This window comes from Onychomys torridus, chromosome 22 (genome assembly GCF_903995425.1).
Source record: "Onychomys torridus chromosome 22, mOncTor1.1, whole genome shotgun sequence".
Taxonomy (NCBI): Eukaryota; Metazoa; Chordata; class Mammalia; order Rodentia; family Cricetidae; genus Onychomys; species Onychomys torridus.
In genome coordinates this window covers 31,651,499-31,670,237 of record NC_050464.1, presented here as the reverse complement: position 1 = coordinate 31,670,237, position 18,739 = coordinate 31,651,499, and the positions used below count along the sequence as shown (strand labels likewise).

The following is an 18,739-nucleotide window of genomic DNA, read 5'->3' as shown; positions in this document are numbered from 1 at the left end:
GCCAGGCGTTGGTGGCGCATGCCTTTAATCCCAGCACTCGGGAGGCAGAGGCAGGCGGATCTTTGTGAGTTCGGGGCCAGCCTGGTCTCCAAATCGAGTTCCAGGAAAGGCACAAAGCTACACAGAGAGACCCTGTCTCAAAAAAAAAAAAAAAAAAAAAAAAAAAAAGTTGGGCATTAGGGCTGGAGAGATGGCTCAGAGGTTAAGAGCACCAGCTGCTCTTCCAGAGGTCCTGAGTTCAATTCCCAGCAACCACATGGTGGCTCACAACCATCTATAGTGAGATCTGGTGCCCTCTTCTGGCCTGCAGTCAAATATGCTGTATACATAATAAATAAATAAATCTTTACAAAAAAAAAAAGCTGGGCATTAATAGCATATGCCTCTAAGCCCAGCCTAGTAAAGTGCAGACAGGCAGATCCCTGGGCTCTCTGATGAGCAACCCTAGCCTAATAGTGGAGCTCCTGATCAATGAGAGACTGTCTCAAAAGGAAAGTAGATGGCACCCAAAGTCATCCTCCACACATATGCACATGTACTCAACACAAGTATACATGAACACAGAGGTATACACACATGCACGTGCTCGTGAATGAATGTACAAAAGGGCTGGGGTTGGACTCCACATGCATGCACATGTAGCCACACACTAGTATACATGAACACAAAGGTATACACACACACACAGAGAGAGAGGAATAAATATACAAAGAGGGCTGGAGATGTAGCACATTGGCAGTGTGGAAGGCCTGGGGTTTAATCCCCAACACTCCAAACCAAAACACCCTGCTCTGTGTCCACATTAGTTACAGATCAGGTCACATTAAGATGTGCACCAGCAGAGTCACCCCCACAGAGAGACTGTGTAGTGATGGGGTCCTCACTGAGGGCCTCTGCTCTCTGCCAGTGGTGCATACTACAGGGGGCCCAGCTTGGTGGTACTCACAGGTTCCTTATCTGCAGAAGCTGAGCCAGCAGAAGGCGCAGAGGAGCAGCACCTACCCTAACACACAGACACAACTCTCAGATAGTCTCACAGAAACGCGCCTTGAGGTTGTTACATGGAGGAAGAGCAGGAACTAATGAACAAGAGGTGACTGCAGAGGGCCTCTCCTACTACAGCTTTACTGGCATCAAGAGGACATCCGTCCCCATTAGGGCTGGTTATCTGTTAGCCAGCGTGTGACCCCAGGCAGAGACTGCTACTGAGGTAGGGCACTGATACTCACAGGGCAGGATGTTTTTGTATCTGTTTTTGTTTTTATTTTCTTGTCTCTGTCCTTCTTTTCGGCTGTAGAGAAGTTTGCATTCTTGTTGCTGCAGCGTCTAGAAGCAAAGAAAAGTAAATAAAGTAAATATGTATCAAATGTTTCCAAAGGGGATGAGTGCAAGGAAAAGTAAATATGTATCAAGAGGGGTGTGAGACGGTTCAGTGGGTAAGAGCACTTGCACGCATCTGACAACCTGAGTTCACTCCGCAGGACCACATGGTGAAAGAAAAGAACTTCTGAAAGTTGTCCTCTGACCTCCACACACACAGTGTGGCATGAGCCATCATGCATACGCACATGTGCACACGCACGCGCGCGCGCGCGCGCGCGCGCACGCACACACACACACACACACACACACACACACACACAAAAGTAAATCAACAAATGTAAAAAGTAAACATAAGGGGCTGGAGAGATGGCTCAGAGGTTAAGAGCACTGCTTGCTCTTCCAAAGGTCCTGAGTTCAATTCCCAGCAACCACATGGTGGCTCACAACCATCTGTAATGAGATCTGGTGCCCTCTTCTAGCCTGCAGGGATACATGCAGACAAGACACTGTATACATAAGAAATAAATCTTTTTTAAAAAAAGTAAACATAAATATAAAAAGCACTCCCTTAAAAAAGAAAAGGAGAAAATGGAAAAGAGGGGAAAGGAGGAGAGGGTGAGGAGGGAGGAGAGAAGGAGGGAGAGGAAGAAAAGGGGGAGGGGAGGGAGGAAAGGGAGAGGGGAAGGAAGGAAAAGGGTGCGGGGAGAAAAAGAGTTAAGAAGTAAGCCAGTCTGGCCTGTGTTTCGCTTTAAGGGTTCAGTCTGTGGAATGTGAGTCAGGCCCATGGGAACAGGAACACCATCCCCACAGCATGACCTGACAGGCACTCACAGGCCAACAAGAGGAGACTTCCAAAGTCCCCATGGGCCACCCAGGTGCGAGGTGCATATCGTCCACTGCTCAAGAGGGAGGATCACAGGGGTGAGGCCAGCCTGGACCACAGAGGGAGGGAGGGAGGGAGGGAGGGAGGGAGGGAGGGAGGGAGGGAGGGAGGAAGAGAGGGATGGGAGGGAGGGGACAACAAAACTCTGTTGTCCTGTCACACAGAAAAACTCTGTGACTCTACAGAGTCAGTCTGGATGGAAGGATGGTCACAGTCGGTCAAACTCAGAGTGGGATGGAGCCACATGCTCACATGTACCTGGGTACCTACACAATGGCAGCAGCACACACACCTTAGGGAGCGGGGAAGCTGAGTCAGAAATCCTTGCCTTTTGTGTTTGATTGAGCTCATCTGTTTCCTTCGCTGTTTTGCCCCTAGACTTGCTACAACATATGTGAGAACTGCTGGGAGAGCTGGAATAGGATGTGTGAGCGGCAGACAGCCATGTTCTGTGGGAGGAGTTTAGGGTCTGCCCCCTTCCACCTCGGCTCCATCAAGAGTGAGCCCCACAGCCGTCTTAGGATGCGGACACTGGAAGAGGCAGAAGCAGCGTGGGGCCACTGGATTGCAGAAAGGGCAACCATTAGTTCAACTTGAGGGGCCTCTCATGTCAAACCCAAGTCAGCGTCTCCGTGACAGCTGTGCAGAAGCCTGCTGCCCTCACTTCCCTGGGAAACCTGGACAAGATGCAAGGAGTCAGACCTGGGAGGGCAGGGACAAGGACGGACTCAGAAGAAAGTGCCAGACAGCTCTATGGGGCAGAGTTGGGGACACCATTAAGAGACAAACCAGGCAGCCACAGTGAAACTGACCCAACCAGAAGTGGAGAAGTGGTGAGGACAGACCAGAGGGGACAGACCAGGCTGAGGCACAGTGAGGGAGGAGGTTTCATTTTCATTTTCTTTTCTTTTTTTTGGGGGGGAGGGTTCGAGACAGGGTTTCTCTGTGTAGTTTTGGTGCCTGTCCTTGATCTCGCTCTGTAGACCAGGCTGGCCTGGAACTCACAGAGATCCTCCTGGCTCTGCCTCCCGAGTGCTGGGATTAAAGGTGTGCGCCACCACCGCCCGTCGGGTTTCATTTTCATAAGTTCTTTTCATTATCTCTCAACAAGCCTAGCCTGTGGGTTCTGTGATGCTGAGGACGGAGTCCAGGGCCTCTGGCATACACTCCATCAGTGATCCACCACTGAGGCCCCAAACTACTTTTTGATAGAAAACCACAAGTGGACAAAGGTTTCCTTCCTCTATGAGATGCCAAAACAGCTGCCTGGGAAGATCTCTGCAAGGAGGGCGGGCCAATCTGGTACAACACCAGAGCCTGCGCTACTTCCACGTCGTTAACCTGAAATTTCAAAGATGGGTACAGAAGTCAAGGGTTTAAAATGAGTTTTTGGCACTTAGTCTCAAAACAGTGTTTAGCCTTGGCACGTGTCTCCTAACAAAAGTCTTCAGTTGGTGGGGACTTGAACAGAAAGAAAACAAGGTGTGTAGAACTTGGACAGTACAATGCTTGTTCAAGTTTTTGTTTTGTTTTGTTGCTGTTGTTGTTTTAGAGCTCTGATCAAGTAATTAAAGCTATTTTCCTTCTGGGACCAGGCATCCCTGACCTTGGGCTGGCCACAAAGGCAACTCAGCGGTGTTGGGAAGACACTAGCCCTTGATGTTTGGACAGGTCATAGGGATGACATTCAAAAGGAAGGTCAAGCATTGAGAGGGATATGTCACTTCAAGAGCAGCCAGGATGAGGAGCTGGGGGCACTGGCGGGGCACTGGGAGGCCAGGGAGGGGGAGGACCTGTAGCTTTACTTAAACTTGGCAGTAACTTTGACCATCACCTATGAGGCAAACCTCATGTGATATTTACTCATAAGTGCAGATGGCAGGGCATCTCTATAAAAGGTGGGGCCCTATGCTCCTCTGGTTCATCTTAGCTACTACAATTGGGGTGCCACCAAGAACAACTTGCCAGAGTAAACTCCAGAGTTTGAGGTCAGGGCACCTTCATCAACACAACCCTATGTGTTTGCAGGACCACCCATCAGGAGCTCTGCCTCTTGCACATGTTGTGGAAATGATGATAGGCTGTGAGACCTGGAGGCCAAACCCAGGTCCTGCATCCAGGTAGTTGAGTGCTGATTGCCAGCAGCTAGCACCCTTCAGGGACGGCAAATGGATAATTATGCCTACCTCAGCTTTTCTTCCATTGCTCTGCAGCCCATCCCCATGCATGTCCGGGGGCCTAAACTGCCTAGACCTGTTCATTCCTCCAGTGAGGGCAGCTAGCTGTCCATCCAGTAAGAACTCAGAGGTTAGGACTGTTGATCCTCTGTCCCTAGCGGTACCCGAATGGCAGCTAGCCTCCGCCAAGACCCACTTCCTTCTGGGCATCAGGCTAATGGAGGCAGGAATCCAACTATATCTAGGAGCCCTGCCCTAAAACACCTCCTCCAAGGTTTGTGTTCTGCAGTGTCCACTTGCTGAGGACAAGGCAGAGGCAGACAGCAAAAAGCAAAAACTGGGACATAGGCTGCAAGATGCCATTTTCCCAGAAATTACAACCAAACCATGAGCTGAAAAAAGAGCCAGTGGCAACTGAGTGGCAAATTGTAGAAGTCCAAATGGAGCCGGAGGCAGAGAGACACCATCTTGGTATGTAACTCCAAAAAGCTTTGAGAGACTGGAGATGGTCCAGCAGCACTGGCTGCTCCTCCAGAGGACTTGGGTTTGGTTCCCAGCTCCCACCTGGCGGTTCACAACATTCTGTCACTCTAGTTCCGGGGATCCTGTTCTGGCCTCCATAGGTACTACATACATATGGAAGGAACACAGACATGTGTACAGGGAAAATACCCATACACTCAAAAACCTTTGTCAAAGACAACGGTTCATTCCTCTGTGCTGGGTCTGGGACCGCTCTCCTGAAGAAGTCACGGGGCCACACAGAAATGAAGGGAACACTGGACACTCCAGCACCAAGAAGGGTGAGGGATGAGACTAGGCAGCACGTCTAGACACTATGTACCAGGAAGCGGTGTGTGTGTGTGTGTGTGTGTGTGTGTGTGTGTGTGTGTGTGAGAGAGAGGGGGGGGGGGGGCAGGAACATGGCAGAGGACCAGAGGGCCAAGCAGAACAACCTCAGGCTGGAGGAAGGAAGCATGAAACTAGAAATCCCCAAGCTGAAACCATTTACCAGCCTCATCCCTGGGGACAACTTTCTTTTTTGAGAGTCAGATTCTTAGTTCTTCAACATGAAAATGTCATGCTTCCATAAGGGAAACAGAGGACCACTGAAGGTTCTTGAACAGAAAGGCGTGAATGCTGAGATTAGCATACAGGGTGCATACAGGGGCAGAGGCAGAGGCTGGAACAGAAGCAGGAGACCAGAACATCAGCCTGGAATCCTGTCTCCATCCCCTGCCCATCTGAGCTACCCTCAACAGGCAAGTGTCTCTCCAATCATCTGGAGATACAACTAGCTGCCCACCTGGCACAACACTCAGCAGGACACAGACGATGAAAATGCCTTCCTTCCCAAGAAAGGCAAACACACACTAGGAGGGAACAACAGGATTTCCAAGTCTAGCCATGGCAGAAAGAGAGAAAATTGCATCAAGGGGCACCAAGGACCCTTCAGCTCCAGAGTAATACAGGACCTCCAAAGACATGGAGTAGAAGAAACTTTTGGTCTCTAGAGGAAAACAGCCTGTTTGGAAAGCATGAGTCTGAAGAGCAAAGACAGGGGAGCAGAGTGGGGGCCCCCCAAACCATGAAGTCAGAACACAAGTTTGCAGGTGCTGGATCTGGATGAGGATCAGCCACATCCTGAGTCAGAGGCAGGAGAATGCAGGAACCACAGGCAGTCAGCAAGGACAGAGGCAAGGTAGGGGGTGTGCTCCTGCGGCAAATCGGAAAACTGAAGGAATGGGGAGCTGGCAGTGGAAAGGGAGAGATCCTGCCTCAAAGTAAAGAGAAAGCAAGGCATGTTGGTGAATGTCTGTGAACCCAGCACTTAGTTCAAGGTCAGCACAGGCTTGTCCCAAATCCTGGAAAAAAGGGGGGAAGGTGCTGAGCGTGTACCTCGGTTGGTAGTGAGCTTATCCAGCACGCACATGGCCATTGGCCCAATCCCCAGCACTGCATAAACTGGCTACTCAGAAGTTGGAGGCAAGGAGTTCAAGGTCTTCCCAGCCTCATGATGAGTTTGAGACCAGCCTGGGCTACATGAAACTTTGTCTCAAATAACAAAAACCTCCAGTGGCATCTTTCCAATGTGTCATCTCAGTCCACAGGGGGACACCACAATAAAGAAGTAAGGGGCTGAAAAGAAGCGGAAGCTGCAGCAGGGCCACTCATGACCTAAGAGGAAGCAGTAAGGTCATCCAAGGCAAGGGGTAACAGAAGGGAAAAAGCATACGAGCATGTGTAATCCAGAGCCACAGCCAACAAAACCCTACAGAGAAAAGCATGAGAGGCCATCAGAGGAGAGCTGTGGTGTAGGAACAGGGGCATCAGAGGAGAGCTGTGGTGTAGGAACAGGGGCATCAGAGGAGAGTTGTGTAGGAACAGGCATCAGAGGAGAACTGTGGTGTAGGAACAGGCCATCAGAGGAGAGCTGTGTAGGAACAGGCCATCAGATGAGAGCTGTGTAGGAACAGGCCATCAGAGGAGAGCTGTGGTCTAGGAACGGGCATCAGAGGAGAGCTGTGGTGTAGGAACAGGGGCATCAGAGGAGAGCTGTGGTGTAGGAACAGGCCATCAGAGGAGAGCTGTGGTGTAGGAACAGGGGCATCAGAGGAAAGTTGTGTAGGAACAGGCATCAGAGGAGAACTGTGGTGTAGGAACAGGCCATCAGAGGAGAGCTGTGTAGGAACAGGCCATTAGAGGAGAGCTGTGTAGGACCAGGCCATCAGAGGAGAGCTGTGGTGTAGGAACAGCATCAGAGGAGAGCTGTGTAGGAACAGGCCATCAGAGGAGAGCTGTGTAGGAACAGGCCATCAGAGGAGAGCTGTGTAGGAACAGGCCATCAGAGGAGAGCTGTGTAGGAACAGGCCATCAGAGAGCTGTGGTGTAGGAACAGGGGCATCAGAGGAGAGCTGTGTAGGAACAGGGGCATCAGAGGAGAGCTGTGGTGTAGGAACAGGGGCATCAGAGGAGAGCTGTGGTATAGGAACAGGGGCATCAGAGGAGAGCTGTGGTGTAGGAACAGGACCAAGCTTAGATTGAACGAGGCAACCTCAGAGCCTGAACTGCTCTGCCCGACAAGATGGTGCTCTTTTCTGCAGCTGGGCCTCCAGGGAAGACGTAGGAAGGCATTTGGAGCTTGCAGCTAAAGCCTAACTGGGGGCTGTCCTTCAATGCTGACTGCTTAGTCACCAGGGGAAGATGGCCACCAGAGATCACCAGCAAGAATTAGTACTCTAGACAGAGCCCTGGGGTACGGCTAAAGCCACCCTGGAGGAGAATCACAATGCCTGCAAGCAGGACAGTCACTGTGGAGGACCCAGAAGGGGCTACAGGTGAAGGCCCCCTGGCTCCTCTCAGCCTCGGGCCAGCAGAGCTGCAGGCCAGGCCAGGCGCCCTCTGACGGGAGGGGAGACTGCACTCCAGAATACTAAAATTACTAAGGAAAAGGAGTAGCCTGAGAAAAGTACCCAGTAAATCAGATGGTCAATGACACTGTCTGTTTGGGACTTGGGTTTTTGTCTGTTGGATTTTTCCCCTTTGTCATGTGTTGAGGATTTAATCAGAAACACTGAATTCAGAAACTACATTTTCTGAAATCTAGCCCTGTGGGCCTGAATCAGAATGCCTGGGGCATGTGTGTGTGTTCAGAGATCTTAGTCTCAGCTGCACACACCCCAGGTTCCATCAGGGACTCATGAAAGCAAGCTGTACCCCAGTAAAGCGGGCTTTCTCAAGCAAAGCCCAGAACACTGCTCCAAGTCACCGAATCAAAATCCAGGGCCTGAACCCAACACAGCACTCTCAGATACATCCACAAAACGATTTGAAGCCACTTGGGAATAGGGGAGTAGGAAGACTGCCTGCTGGGTTCTGGGGCTACAAGGAACCAAGCAGGTTCTGTCCTGGGGCTCTCACTACACTAGTCACTTTCCTAGATGACACGGACCCTCTTGTTCCCTCAGCAGCTTCATGTGGACAAAGCATTCCTTTCCCCAACAGAGATAAGGGCCTGGCATGGTGGTTTTTTGTTTGCCATAGCAGGGCTGGCTGCTGGCTGAAATGATACAGGCTGTTTGAGGCCAAACCTGAACATGTCTACCTCAAAGCTGTGGCCTATCATCTCCTCTGTCTTTAAGATGACCAAAATTAAGTTGGGCGGTGGTGGCGCACACCTTTAATCCCAGCACTCGGGAGGCAGAGCCAGGCGGATCTCTGTGAGTTTGAGGACAGCCTGGTCTACACAGCAAGATTCAGGGCAGGCACCAAAACTACACAGAGAAACCCTGTCTCAGAAAACCCAAAAAATAAAATAAAATAAATAAATAAATAAATAGATGATTAAAATTAGGTGAGGGGGACCTGTCCCATTCCCTGAAACACTTAGAAGACCCAGAGCTGGGGTCTGGAGGCTGGAAAGATAGCTCAGCAGTCAGGACTGCTGGCCCTCCACAGGAGCAACAAGCTCTCAACAACTGAGCCCTCTCCCTAGTTCCTCTTTCTCTCTTAACCTTCAGGCTGAAGTCTGTAAAAATACCCTTTATGGCCGGGCGGTGGTGGCACACGCCTTTAATCCCAGCACTCGGGAGGCAGAGGCAGGCAGATCTCTGTGAGTTCGAGGCCAGCCTGGTCTACAGAGCGAGTTCCAGGACAGGCTCCAAAGCTACACAGAGAAACCCTGTCTCGAAAAAACAAAAAAGAAACACCCTTTATTTTACAGTAATTCACATGCTGGAGAACATGCCTTTTTAACGGAGTCAAAAGAAATGAATCTGGGATTGACTAGTGAGTGAGTATGCAGGTACTGTGGTGCACTGGTGAAAACCGGCTTAGCTTTGGAGAAACAGTTACACTTACTTAAAGAGACAAGATGGATGGGTTACAGCTCAGTGGGATAGCACATGCACTGCCTGCACAAAGCCCTGCATTTGACCCACAGGACCAATAAATATGTAAATAATTTAGGGATGACCTCATGGCCCATCTGCTCTCCTCACACTTTCACTGACACCCTCATCCCTATTCTCCTCCCAACAAGAAACTTCTGATGGTGGAAACCCTGTCTGTCACGCCCCCCACACTGGTGTTCAAAGAGCCCATCCCAATGCCTGATATGAGACCAGACCCAAGTTCTAGTCCCTGCCCATCACTGCAGAGCAAGCACCAGGAATGTTCTAGAGTGGACCCATCCCCAGGGCTAGGATGATCAGCATCTGTGCTAAAGAAGGTGGGCAAGCTACTGGAGCATGCTCTCCAAGAGCTGGCTGACACATGGTGGCACAAACAGCTGTGAATCCTCAAGTCCTACACAAACCACGCACTAACCACTCCTGTAAAACAGAAAGTGGGAGGGAAGTGCAGGAGGGTGGGTATCTGCAAGACAGCTGTATACCAAACTATGAATGACCAAATTAAAAAGATTCTTTAAGCTGGGCATAGTGGCATACGCCTTTAATCGCAGCACTCCGGAGACAGAGGCAGGTGGATCTCTGTGAGTTTGAGGCCAGCCTGGTCTGCAGAGCGAGATCCAGGACAGCTAGGACGACACAGAGAAACCCTGTCTCAAAAAACCAAATATAAAAAGAGCTGTGTGCAGGCCTGAGCGACAGAAGGAGTCTGACTGTGGAAGGAAAGAGGCCAAAGCTCTGCACAAATGCACAAGGAGAGAAAGACAGACCAGAGGAGACATGGGTCGGCAGCATCTGAGCACATAGGGCCACAGGACAGGCTCACACCTGAGCAGGGCTCAGGACAGACATCAGCCCCTTAATTTCTCCGTGATTAGTGTGAACAATCCCAGGCCCTTCTCCTGGCCTCATTCAAAACGACAACGAAGCTTCATTTGTCTGAAGCCCCCTAGATGCCAGAGGAACTCCATCCTTTTGTTATCCTGGGGTCCTGCCAGTGGTCTGAACCAACAAATAGAGCTGCTAGCTCATCCACCTGAGCCAAGCTGCCAACCCTTCCCAGGAACACAATGCCTTTCTGCTTCAAAGAAGTACCCTGAGTGACCTGCTCCATGCCACAACAAAGGAGCCAGACCCCAGCATAAGGCTTCTTCTCACCTGTTAAAACAGCACTTAGTAACTCACATAAAAACCATCTGTCAGTGACTTACCTCAAATTCTTCCCAAAAGCCCTGTTTGACTTTATCTGTGGTCTCGGCTAGCTTGCTTAGCTCTCGAACCCGGCTTTCGATTTCAGCAGCGTTAATACGTGTTGTGTTGAGGGGCTGTTGTGTTCAGCAGTGGGGAGAAAGGAAGAAAACATGTTTAACAGTGTCAACACAGAAAAAGACTTCACAAAAGCAAAAGCAGGATGCACATCACCCCAAATGTGTGCATGTATATGAGTGCCTATGCATGCATGTGTGCATCTGTGTGTGTGTGAGCATTCATGCATGTGGGTGTGTTCATGTTTGTGTGGTGTGCTCATACATTTGGGTGTGATAGGTGTCTCTGTGTTCCAGTGCCTATGTGCGTGTGTGCATGTGTACATGATGGTGACGTGTGGAGATCAGGGGCAACATTGAGGGGATGGTTTTCCCCTTCCTTGTTTAGGTAGGCTGCAGGGATAAAACCCAAAAGCACCAGCACTCTCCCTGAGCCCCAAGCTCAAACACCTGGAGTGTACTTTCACTTTCTCTCCTGTTCCACCAGGAAATGCCTCTTCACCCTCCACCAACAGTTAGGCCTCCGCTGATACAAATGCAAACCAGATTTCTAGACAGTTAAACCACAGCACAATTTCCAGATGAGACCACTGTCATAAAAGTGAAACAGCTGAGCTCAGGAGAGTCCTGCCCCTTGCCAGCTGCCACAGGTTGGAGAACTGGCCCCACCCCTCACCTGAGCAAACAGGGAGAGCTGGCCCTGGTGGCCAGGATGCAGGAGGGCGGACCACCACTGCTACTACACTGACCCACATTCAGGGCTTTGAGTTGGCCCATCCCAACATCTGCCCCACCCATGAAGTTGAGGAGGGCAACAACAGGATATCCGAGAGGGTTCCCGGTGAGGGTCCAGTGTTGACAGTGCAGCAGAGGCCAGAGCCTCCAACCAGACCAATGACTCACTGCAACCAACATTGGCAAGTGAAGCTGTTTGGACAAAAAGTTTCCACTGAGAGACTTATTTTTGTTTGTTTTCTTTTGGGGGTAAGGCTGCAAGGAGAAAGGGTGGAGGGATGGGGAAGTAAGTGGGATTGGGATGCATGACGTGAAATTCACAAAGAATCAATAAAATGTTTTTTAAAAAGGGAAACAGCAAAGACTCCAATCTGAGAAAGTGTGAGTCTCCCCTCTCCCCCCTCTCCCCCCCACGGAACTAACAGTCATTTGCAGTGAATACTTCTTTTTTACGTGCATTGGTGTTTGGTCTGCATGTCTGTGTGAGAGTCAGAACTACTGGAACTGGAGTTACAGACAGCTGTGAGCCGCTATGTGGGTGCTGGGAATTGAACCTGGGTCCTCTTTTTTTTTTTTCCTCCCTTTTTTTTTTTTTTATTGTATTTGTGTTTTAATTTTACATATCAGCCCTGGATTCCCCTGTCCTTCCCCCTCCCGCCCCCACCCCCACCTTCCCCCCATCCCCTCCCCTCCATTCCCATCTCCTCCAGGGCCAAGACTGCCCTGGGGATTCATTTAAACTTGGTGGATTCAGTACAGGCAGCTGGGTCCTCGTTTTTAAAGAGCATGATAGTGCATATGTGTAAGCCCAACATGGAGGCAGGAGGGTCACGAGACTAGCAGGGCTACATGGCAAAACTATTCATCAAAAACAAAGGACAAAGCAGTCTACACATGTGGGCACTGGGATGGACTTCAGTGGTGAGCACTTGCCTAGCATGCACAAATCCCTGAGGCTGGACTCCCCAGCACTGAAGAAAAACACAAAATCCTCTGTAAGGAGACAGGCCATATATCTGTGGAGACCCACAGAGGCTCCCTAGTGAGACCTTACTCAAGGTCAGAGGACCTGAGCTTGCATTACCCAGCAGGACTGCATTAGGGGATGATTTGGCCATGGGGTGTGGTTACTAGGTGTTTTGAAGGGGCTAAACTTGGCTGTACAGTGTGCTTTGATCTTGAAAGGGGGAGGTCTTTTGCCTCTCCCCTTGGTAGTATATAAAAAAATCCTTTGGAATAAAACCTTGAGGCAACTGGGCACTGACCCAGGGCCCTCCTGAAGCTATCCTGTGTCTCTGTCTATATGTCTGTCTAATACTTCCTCATTCCTCTCTCATCCCCGCAAGAAGCCTTTGACAGGTCAGAGCTGGACTCTGACAGACTCCCACATATATCCCAGAGTTCAAGCGTGGAGTGCCCTGGGTTCAACCCCAACCCCAAACACTCTATGAGGTCCTTCACAGATGTGGAAATGACGCAGTCTCTAGAATTTGTTTCCAAACACTAAATGAGGTGTTCTGTCAGTGAAGAGACTAGAGACTGTATGCCGATACTCTATCTACTCCCACATTACGGTATGATCTTGAATATCACCAAAGGGACCACATGTCGAAGGCTTGGTCCCAACCCTAGGTGCTACTGGGAGGTAGCAGAACCTTAAGAAGGTAGGGTCTACCTACCCTAGGGCAGGTCACTGATGCAGATCAGGGCCCTTCCTGTCTCTGTTTCTCAGCCATGTGGTGAACATCCCCAAGTGTTCCCACCGTGGTAAATGTGCCACCACAGGCCCAAGGCAGCAGGGCCAGGTGACTGGGGCTCCTCCTTTGAACCCTTTCCCCTATTAGCCAGTGCTCCTGTATCTTGTCACAGTGACAGGACACTGACTGGTACACATGTGGCAGACTCCATGCCAGCCTTCTCCCAACCCTGAGCAGAAGCAACTCCAAGTTTCCTGACCTGCTTGAGCTGCAGGACTGTGCCGAGCGTCTCCACCATGGGGTTCTTCTTGTAATGCTCCACCAGGTCTGTCAAAGAATCAAAGCGCTCTCCTCCGCCAACATCGTACTTCAGTTCCTTTCAGACCAAACAGACGGTGCTCATTACCTCAGGCTAGCCCACTACCTTCCCACCCTCCTGCAGCCACTGCGTTCTCAGTGACACTTAACCTGTGTGACCAAGCTGTCTGGCTGTCTGGAGGGCACGATGAGAACAAGACACACGTGTATCACATCTGTGTCGTCACAGTGGAGCTACACTGGGCCTTGAGAAGAAAACCTGTCGTTGGTAACAACTGAGTGAGGCAGGAGGCTCTCCCAATAAACCGAAGAAGCCAAGTGCCGAAAGGAACCTGTGTCACCTCATTTATGTGTAGCCTCCAAAAAAAAAGTCCAACACACAGTGACAAGAGATCAAATGGTGGCTATAAGGACTTGGGTGCAGAAGGTGCTGGTGACATACACGGGAGAGACGGCCATGAGCAAGGAAACTCAGCTAAGCTAATCCTGATGTGCGGGGTCTGGTCCTCGCTCAGCAGAAGCCCCGTCACCACTGCACCACACCCACAGCCCCGGGCGCTCTACCTGACAGCGGATCATGACGTGGGTCACTTTGGACTTGCCGTCATTGCTCTCCCCCTTGTCGTCGCCGGTGCGGACGGACAGAACGAAGTCCCCGGGGTGGCTCTGGCTCTCTCGGACAAGAAAGCTGCCATGCTTCCCCTTCTCCGTCAGCAGTTTCTCTGCTTCCTTTCCAGACAAGTGACCATGGAACCACCTATGTGCGTGCAAAGCAAACAAGCCGAGCTCAGCAGGGGTGTGCAGTATTCCCATGTACCACACTGAGTCAGCTCTCCTCAACACAGGTTCCAAACAGCTCCCTCCAGGGGACGGACTGTCCGACTGGACAGACTGCATCCCAACAGACAGGAAAACGACAAAGATGTGTTGAAAATGACAACTGAAGTTCATTGTCCTTTCCTGAGACAATAAAAGTCCCAGTGTTACAGTGCTGGGATTACAGGCACTACCGCCACACCTAGCCTCCACTACAACTTAAAAAGGAGCCCAGGACCATTTGATAACTATATCCGCCAGATGATGGTGGCGCACGCCTTTAATCCCAGCACTCAGGAGGCAGAGGCAGGTGGATCTTTGAGTTTGACGCCAGCCTGATATACAGAATAGAGTGAGTTCTGGGACAAGCAGGACTATACAGAGAAACCCTGTCTTAGAAGGAAGGAAACAATATCCTCAATGCTTCCTATTTCCTTTTAAATCTCCCATCTTTTAAAAATACATTTGACTCTTTTTTAAGTACCTAACCCTAAAAGGACCAACTGTTGAGTTACAGGCATTTAGTGAAAAGATAAGAAAAAGTTAGAAGCCTGGGCATGGTGGCACATGTCTATAATTCATGTGTGCTTACTAGTTTTATGTCAACTTCATACAAGCTAGAATCATTTAGGAAGAAAGAGCCTCAGTTGAGTAAATAACCCTACCAGATTGGTCTGTAGGCAAGTCTATGGTGCATTTCCTTAATAGGTGATTGATGGAAGAAGGCACTGTAGCCCTGGGTGCTATAAGAGCAGGCTGAGCAATCCAAGAGGGCAAGCCAGTCAGTAGCATTCCCTCACAGCCTTTACGCCAGTTCCTGCCCTGAGTTCCTGCCCTGACTTCCCGAGATGATGGACTGTAAGCTGTAAGATCAAGTAAGCCCTTTCCTCCCCAAGTTGCTTTGGCCACGGTGTTTCATTACAGCAACAGAACCCCTGACTGAGACACTAGGGAGTGGAGGCAAAAGATGAGGAGCACAGTGTCACCCTCAGTTACACAGCCATCAGGAGGCCAGCCCAGCCTGCATGAGACCTGGACTCAAGCAATAAATAAACAAGTTATGAAAGAGACAAGATAATCATGAACCTGTGCTCATTTTGACATTAGATAAAGGTGGATCTTTGTTATAAATTAATTCAAAGCATCAGATATTTCTGTATTTCTAACCTATACTTAAATGTCTCTCAATCTGCTGTCCAGCTCTTAAAACTACACTGGGTTATCAGTCAAGCTTTATTGATATGTACATCTTGGAGCAGAGACAGTGGTTTCCCTAACAGTGTGAGCTCCCACAAGCAGAGAGCAATGTCCATATGGAACCCAAAAGACTGTACTGTAACTTTTGTGCTGGAAAGTCTGGATGCAGGCTGTCCAGGGCCATGAAATGGCAGATTCTGAAACAACTCAGCTCTGAAGTCACCACAGAAACATCGGAACCGAGTCACAGGAACGTAATGGCTTTAGGTAAGAAAGCAAACATTCCCTAGCAGGTAACACTCCTCCCCCAAAGACCTGGTCAGCGTTCTTCCTTCTACACACCACTGAAAAGGTCCATGCAGAACTACAGCAGGTGAGACAGCTGGAGGCTACAGCCGCAGGAGAAACAAATGACTAGCACATAATACAGACATCAGGGAAAGATAAGATATACAGACCCAGAACCTGCAGTCAGAAAGGAGACTGCAGAAGCCAAGGCCAGAGCCAACCAAACAAGCACTAGCTCTCAACTCCAAACCCATGGGAAGGGCTCCACCATGGCAGTTCCCTGCAGACAGTCATGCTCACACATGTGGGAGATAACGTTAGGGAGAAGGTGAAGAGCCATGGGCTCAGCCTGACCTCTGCTGGCAGTGCTGCTGAACAACTGGTCTGAGCCACTATGGAACACTGCTGCTGTTCCCGCATCTCTAGCAGCTCATGAGCTGTGGATAAATCTTACAGTTAAAACCTGTACTAAATCTACCCGGGGGAAACATGGGAGCCCTGTGGAATCCATGTAAGGAACACTGACCGCAGCCGCTGTGAGGGAAGGGCATTCTGCAAATACTCTGACGCCATCATCCCTCCTTTAACACACACCGGGCTGGGGATGGAGCTCAGTGTGTAGAAAGCCACCGTGGCATGACCAAGCCTGTGCTTAACCTCCAGGACCACATTAGCCAGACACAGTGAAGCACCTCTGTAGCCCTAGCACTCAGGAGCTAGAAGCAAGAAGATCAGGAATTCAATCATCCTTGCTACACAAGGAGTTCCAGGCCACCCTGAACTACACTAAACCCTGTCACAAGCAAAACAAAACATCACGTTTTAAAAATGACAGCATGGGGAGCTGGAGAGATGGCTCAGCAGTTAAGAGCACTGACTGCTCTTCCAGGGAAGCTGGGTTCAATTCCCAGCACCCACATGGTAGTTCACAGCTGTCTGTAATTCCATTTCCAGGGGACCTGACACCCATGGCAAAACACCAATGCACATTAATTAACTCATTAATTAATTGAAAAAAATGACAGCATGAGGGACAGACACCAGCTTTTGGAGTCACACAGATCCTATGTGCCCCACAAGACAGGCACGTAGCATGTAGCCCTAGAGTGCAGATTAGCGCTCACTGTCACTAAGATGTCACTGACCTTTCAGAGGTCGGGTCTGCGCAGTTCAGTGGGTACTTGAGCTCAATAACATCTCCATTCTTCTCTTTCAGCTGCCCGTGATGCTCCATGTAATACTGGACCAGTTCAGCCAAGGTGGCAAACTTCTCCCCACCATAGAGGTCATAGTAGTCCCCAGTGTTCTGAATCTTGATGTGGGTGACGGCTCCATTTCTTCTAAAATAGTCCATTGGGGGAAGGGTGTCAAAGAGCAATACTTGAAAAAAGAGACCTCACATTAGGAGAAGATTTCACACAAACCCTGGAACAAACCCAATGAAAAGATGTACCCCATCCCTGAAACTGGAGATCAAATTACCCATCGACTATGCCAAGCCACAGCACTGTGTCTGCCTGTGCCTGTGCCCTGTGTAGCTTCCATTTTGAATTGCTGGCCTATTTGTATGGTATAGGAACTATTACTGTCCTTTACAATTAAGGATACACAGTAAAAGTTAAAATCGAACACCCACTACCTTGTCGTCCAGCAAATCCACTCCTAATCATTTTTGTCCAAGGCAATAAAAATGAATAGATAGAAAAAGACTTTCAAAAAACAGACAAATAAAAGATAGAAACTCAAAATATTTATCACCAAGATATACCAACAGCCAGGCACTTGGAAGGCTGAGGCAGGAAGACACTGGGCTACAGAGCAAGACCATGTTTAAAATAAATAAGAAAATTTAAAGGCTTGCTTGTAAATATATAAATGTTGCCTAAAAAGTATGGTGATGCACACCTGTAATCCAGCACTTGGGAGGCTGAAGCAGAGGGGGTCAGAAGTTTAAGGCCAGCCTTTGATACATGAGGTCATGTCTCAAAAGCACAAAACAAACAAGAAAAATGAACAGGGCCCGATAAGAGGGTTTAGTGGGTAAAGGGGGCTTGCCAGCAAAGCTGACCTGACAAACCGAGTTCAGTCCCCAGGACACACATGGTAGAAGGAGAAAACCAACTCCCAAAGCTGTCATCTGACCTATACATTCATGCCATGACACTTGCACACATGCACACATGCCAAATAAATGTAAAAAAAAATAAAATGTTTTTAATTAGTACATAAAAAATGTAAATGCTAAAAAAATACATTAAAAATGTGTGAGTGTTGTGCTGGCTCAGCAGAGAAAGTCTGACAACCTAAGCCTGGTCCCTGAGAGCCACAAGAACTAGGGAAGGAGGAGGGAGCTGGGGCAGGAGGGAGCTGGGGCAGGTGGAGGGGCTGTGAAGCACACACATCACACACACAACAATAAACAAGTATATTCAAAACATAATAACTAACATGGAAGTCTGGCATGCACTCCCTAGCAGGTGACTGTCCAGTTAGTGCTGACATCTCTTCTATGTAAGGCTCAGGCTGTAGTCCTATACACACCCTTACTCACAACTTTCTGTAGTCTTACACACACCCTTATTCACAACTTTCTGTAGTCTTACACACACCCTTATTCACAATTTTCTGTAGTCTTACACACACCCTTATTCACAACTTTCTGTAGTCTTACACACACCCTTATTCACAATTTTCTGTAGTCTTACACACACCCTTATTCACAACTTTCTTTCAAAAGGCTTAAGAAGCCCGAGGTGTGGAGTGTGCCTATAATCCTAACACAGAGGCAAGCAGATCTCTGTGAATTCAGAGCCAACCTTGAATCTATATGTCAAGTTCCAGACCAGCCAGTGCTACCTAGTGAGACCCTGTGTCGTGAATAAATATAAGACCCTGTGCCATAAAAGTAAATGAACAAATGAATGAATGAATGAATGAATACATAAATAAATAAATGATACTTCCTAAGTCTCAGACTCTAAATAAATTCCCAAGGTCGTGAGTTACTCATCTCTTTATGTGAAAAGTAATGCCTAGGGACTGGAGAGATGGCTCAGTGGTTAAGAGCACTGGCTGCTCTTCCAAAGGACCCAGGTTCAATTCCCAGCACCCACAATGGCAGCTCACAACT

General features: G+C 49.3%; 1 protein-coding gene across 2 annotated transcripts in view; it reads right to left on the bottom strand.

Moving 5' to 3' along the window:
- Positions 1-18,739, bottom strand: part of Ptpn11 (protein tyrosine phosphatase non-receptor type 11) — a 65,029-nt gene that overhangs the window by 26,221 nt on the left and 20,069 nt on the right. For both annotated transcript variants that reach the window (XM_036171843.1, XM_036171844.1), the window contains exons 3-7: positions 16,755-16,949; positions 13,873-14,065; positions 13,250-13,366; positions 10,505-10,618; positions 1,230-1,326 (exon numbers count right to left, since the gene is read on the bottom strand). In XM_036171843.1, the coding sequence (XP_036027736.1) occupies positions 1,230-1,326; positions 10,505-10,618; positions 13,250-13,366; positions 13,873-14,065; positions 16,755-16,949 (716 nt within the window). The remainder of the gene's footprint in view (positions 1-1,229; positions 1,327-10,504; positions 10,619-13,249; positions 13,367-13,872; positions 14,066-16,754; positions 16,950-18,739) is intronic.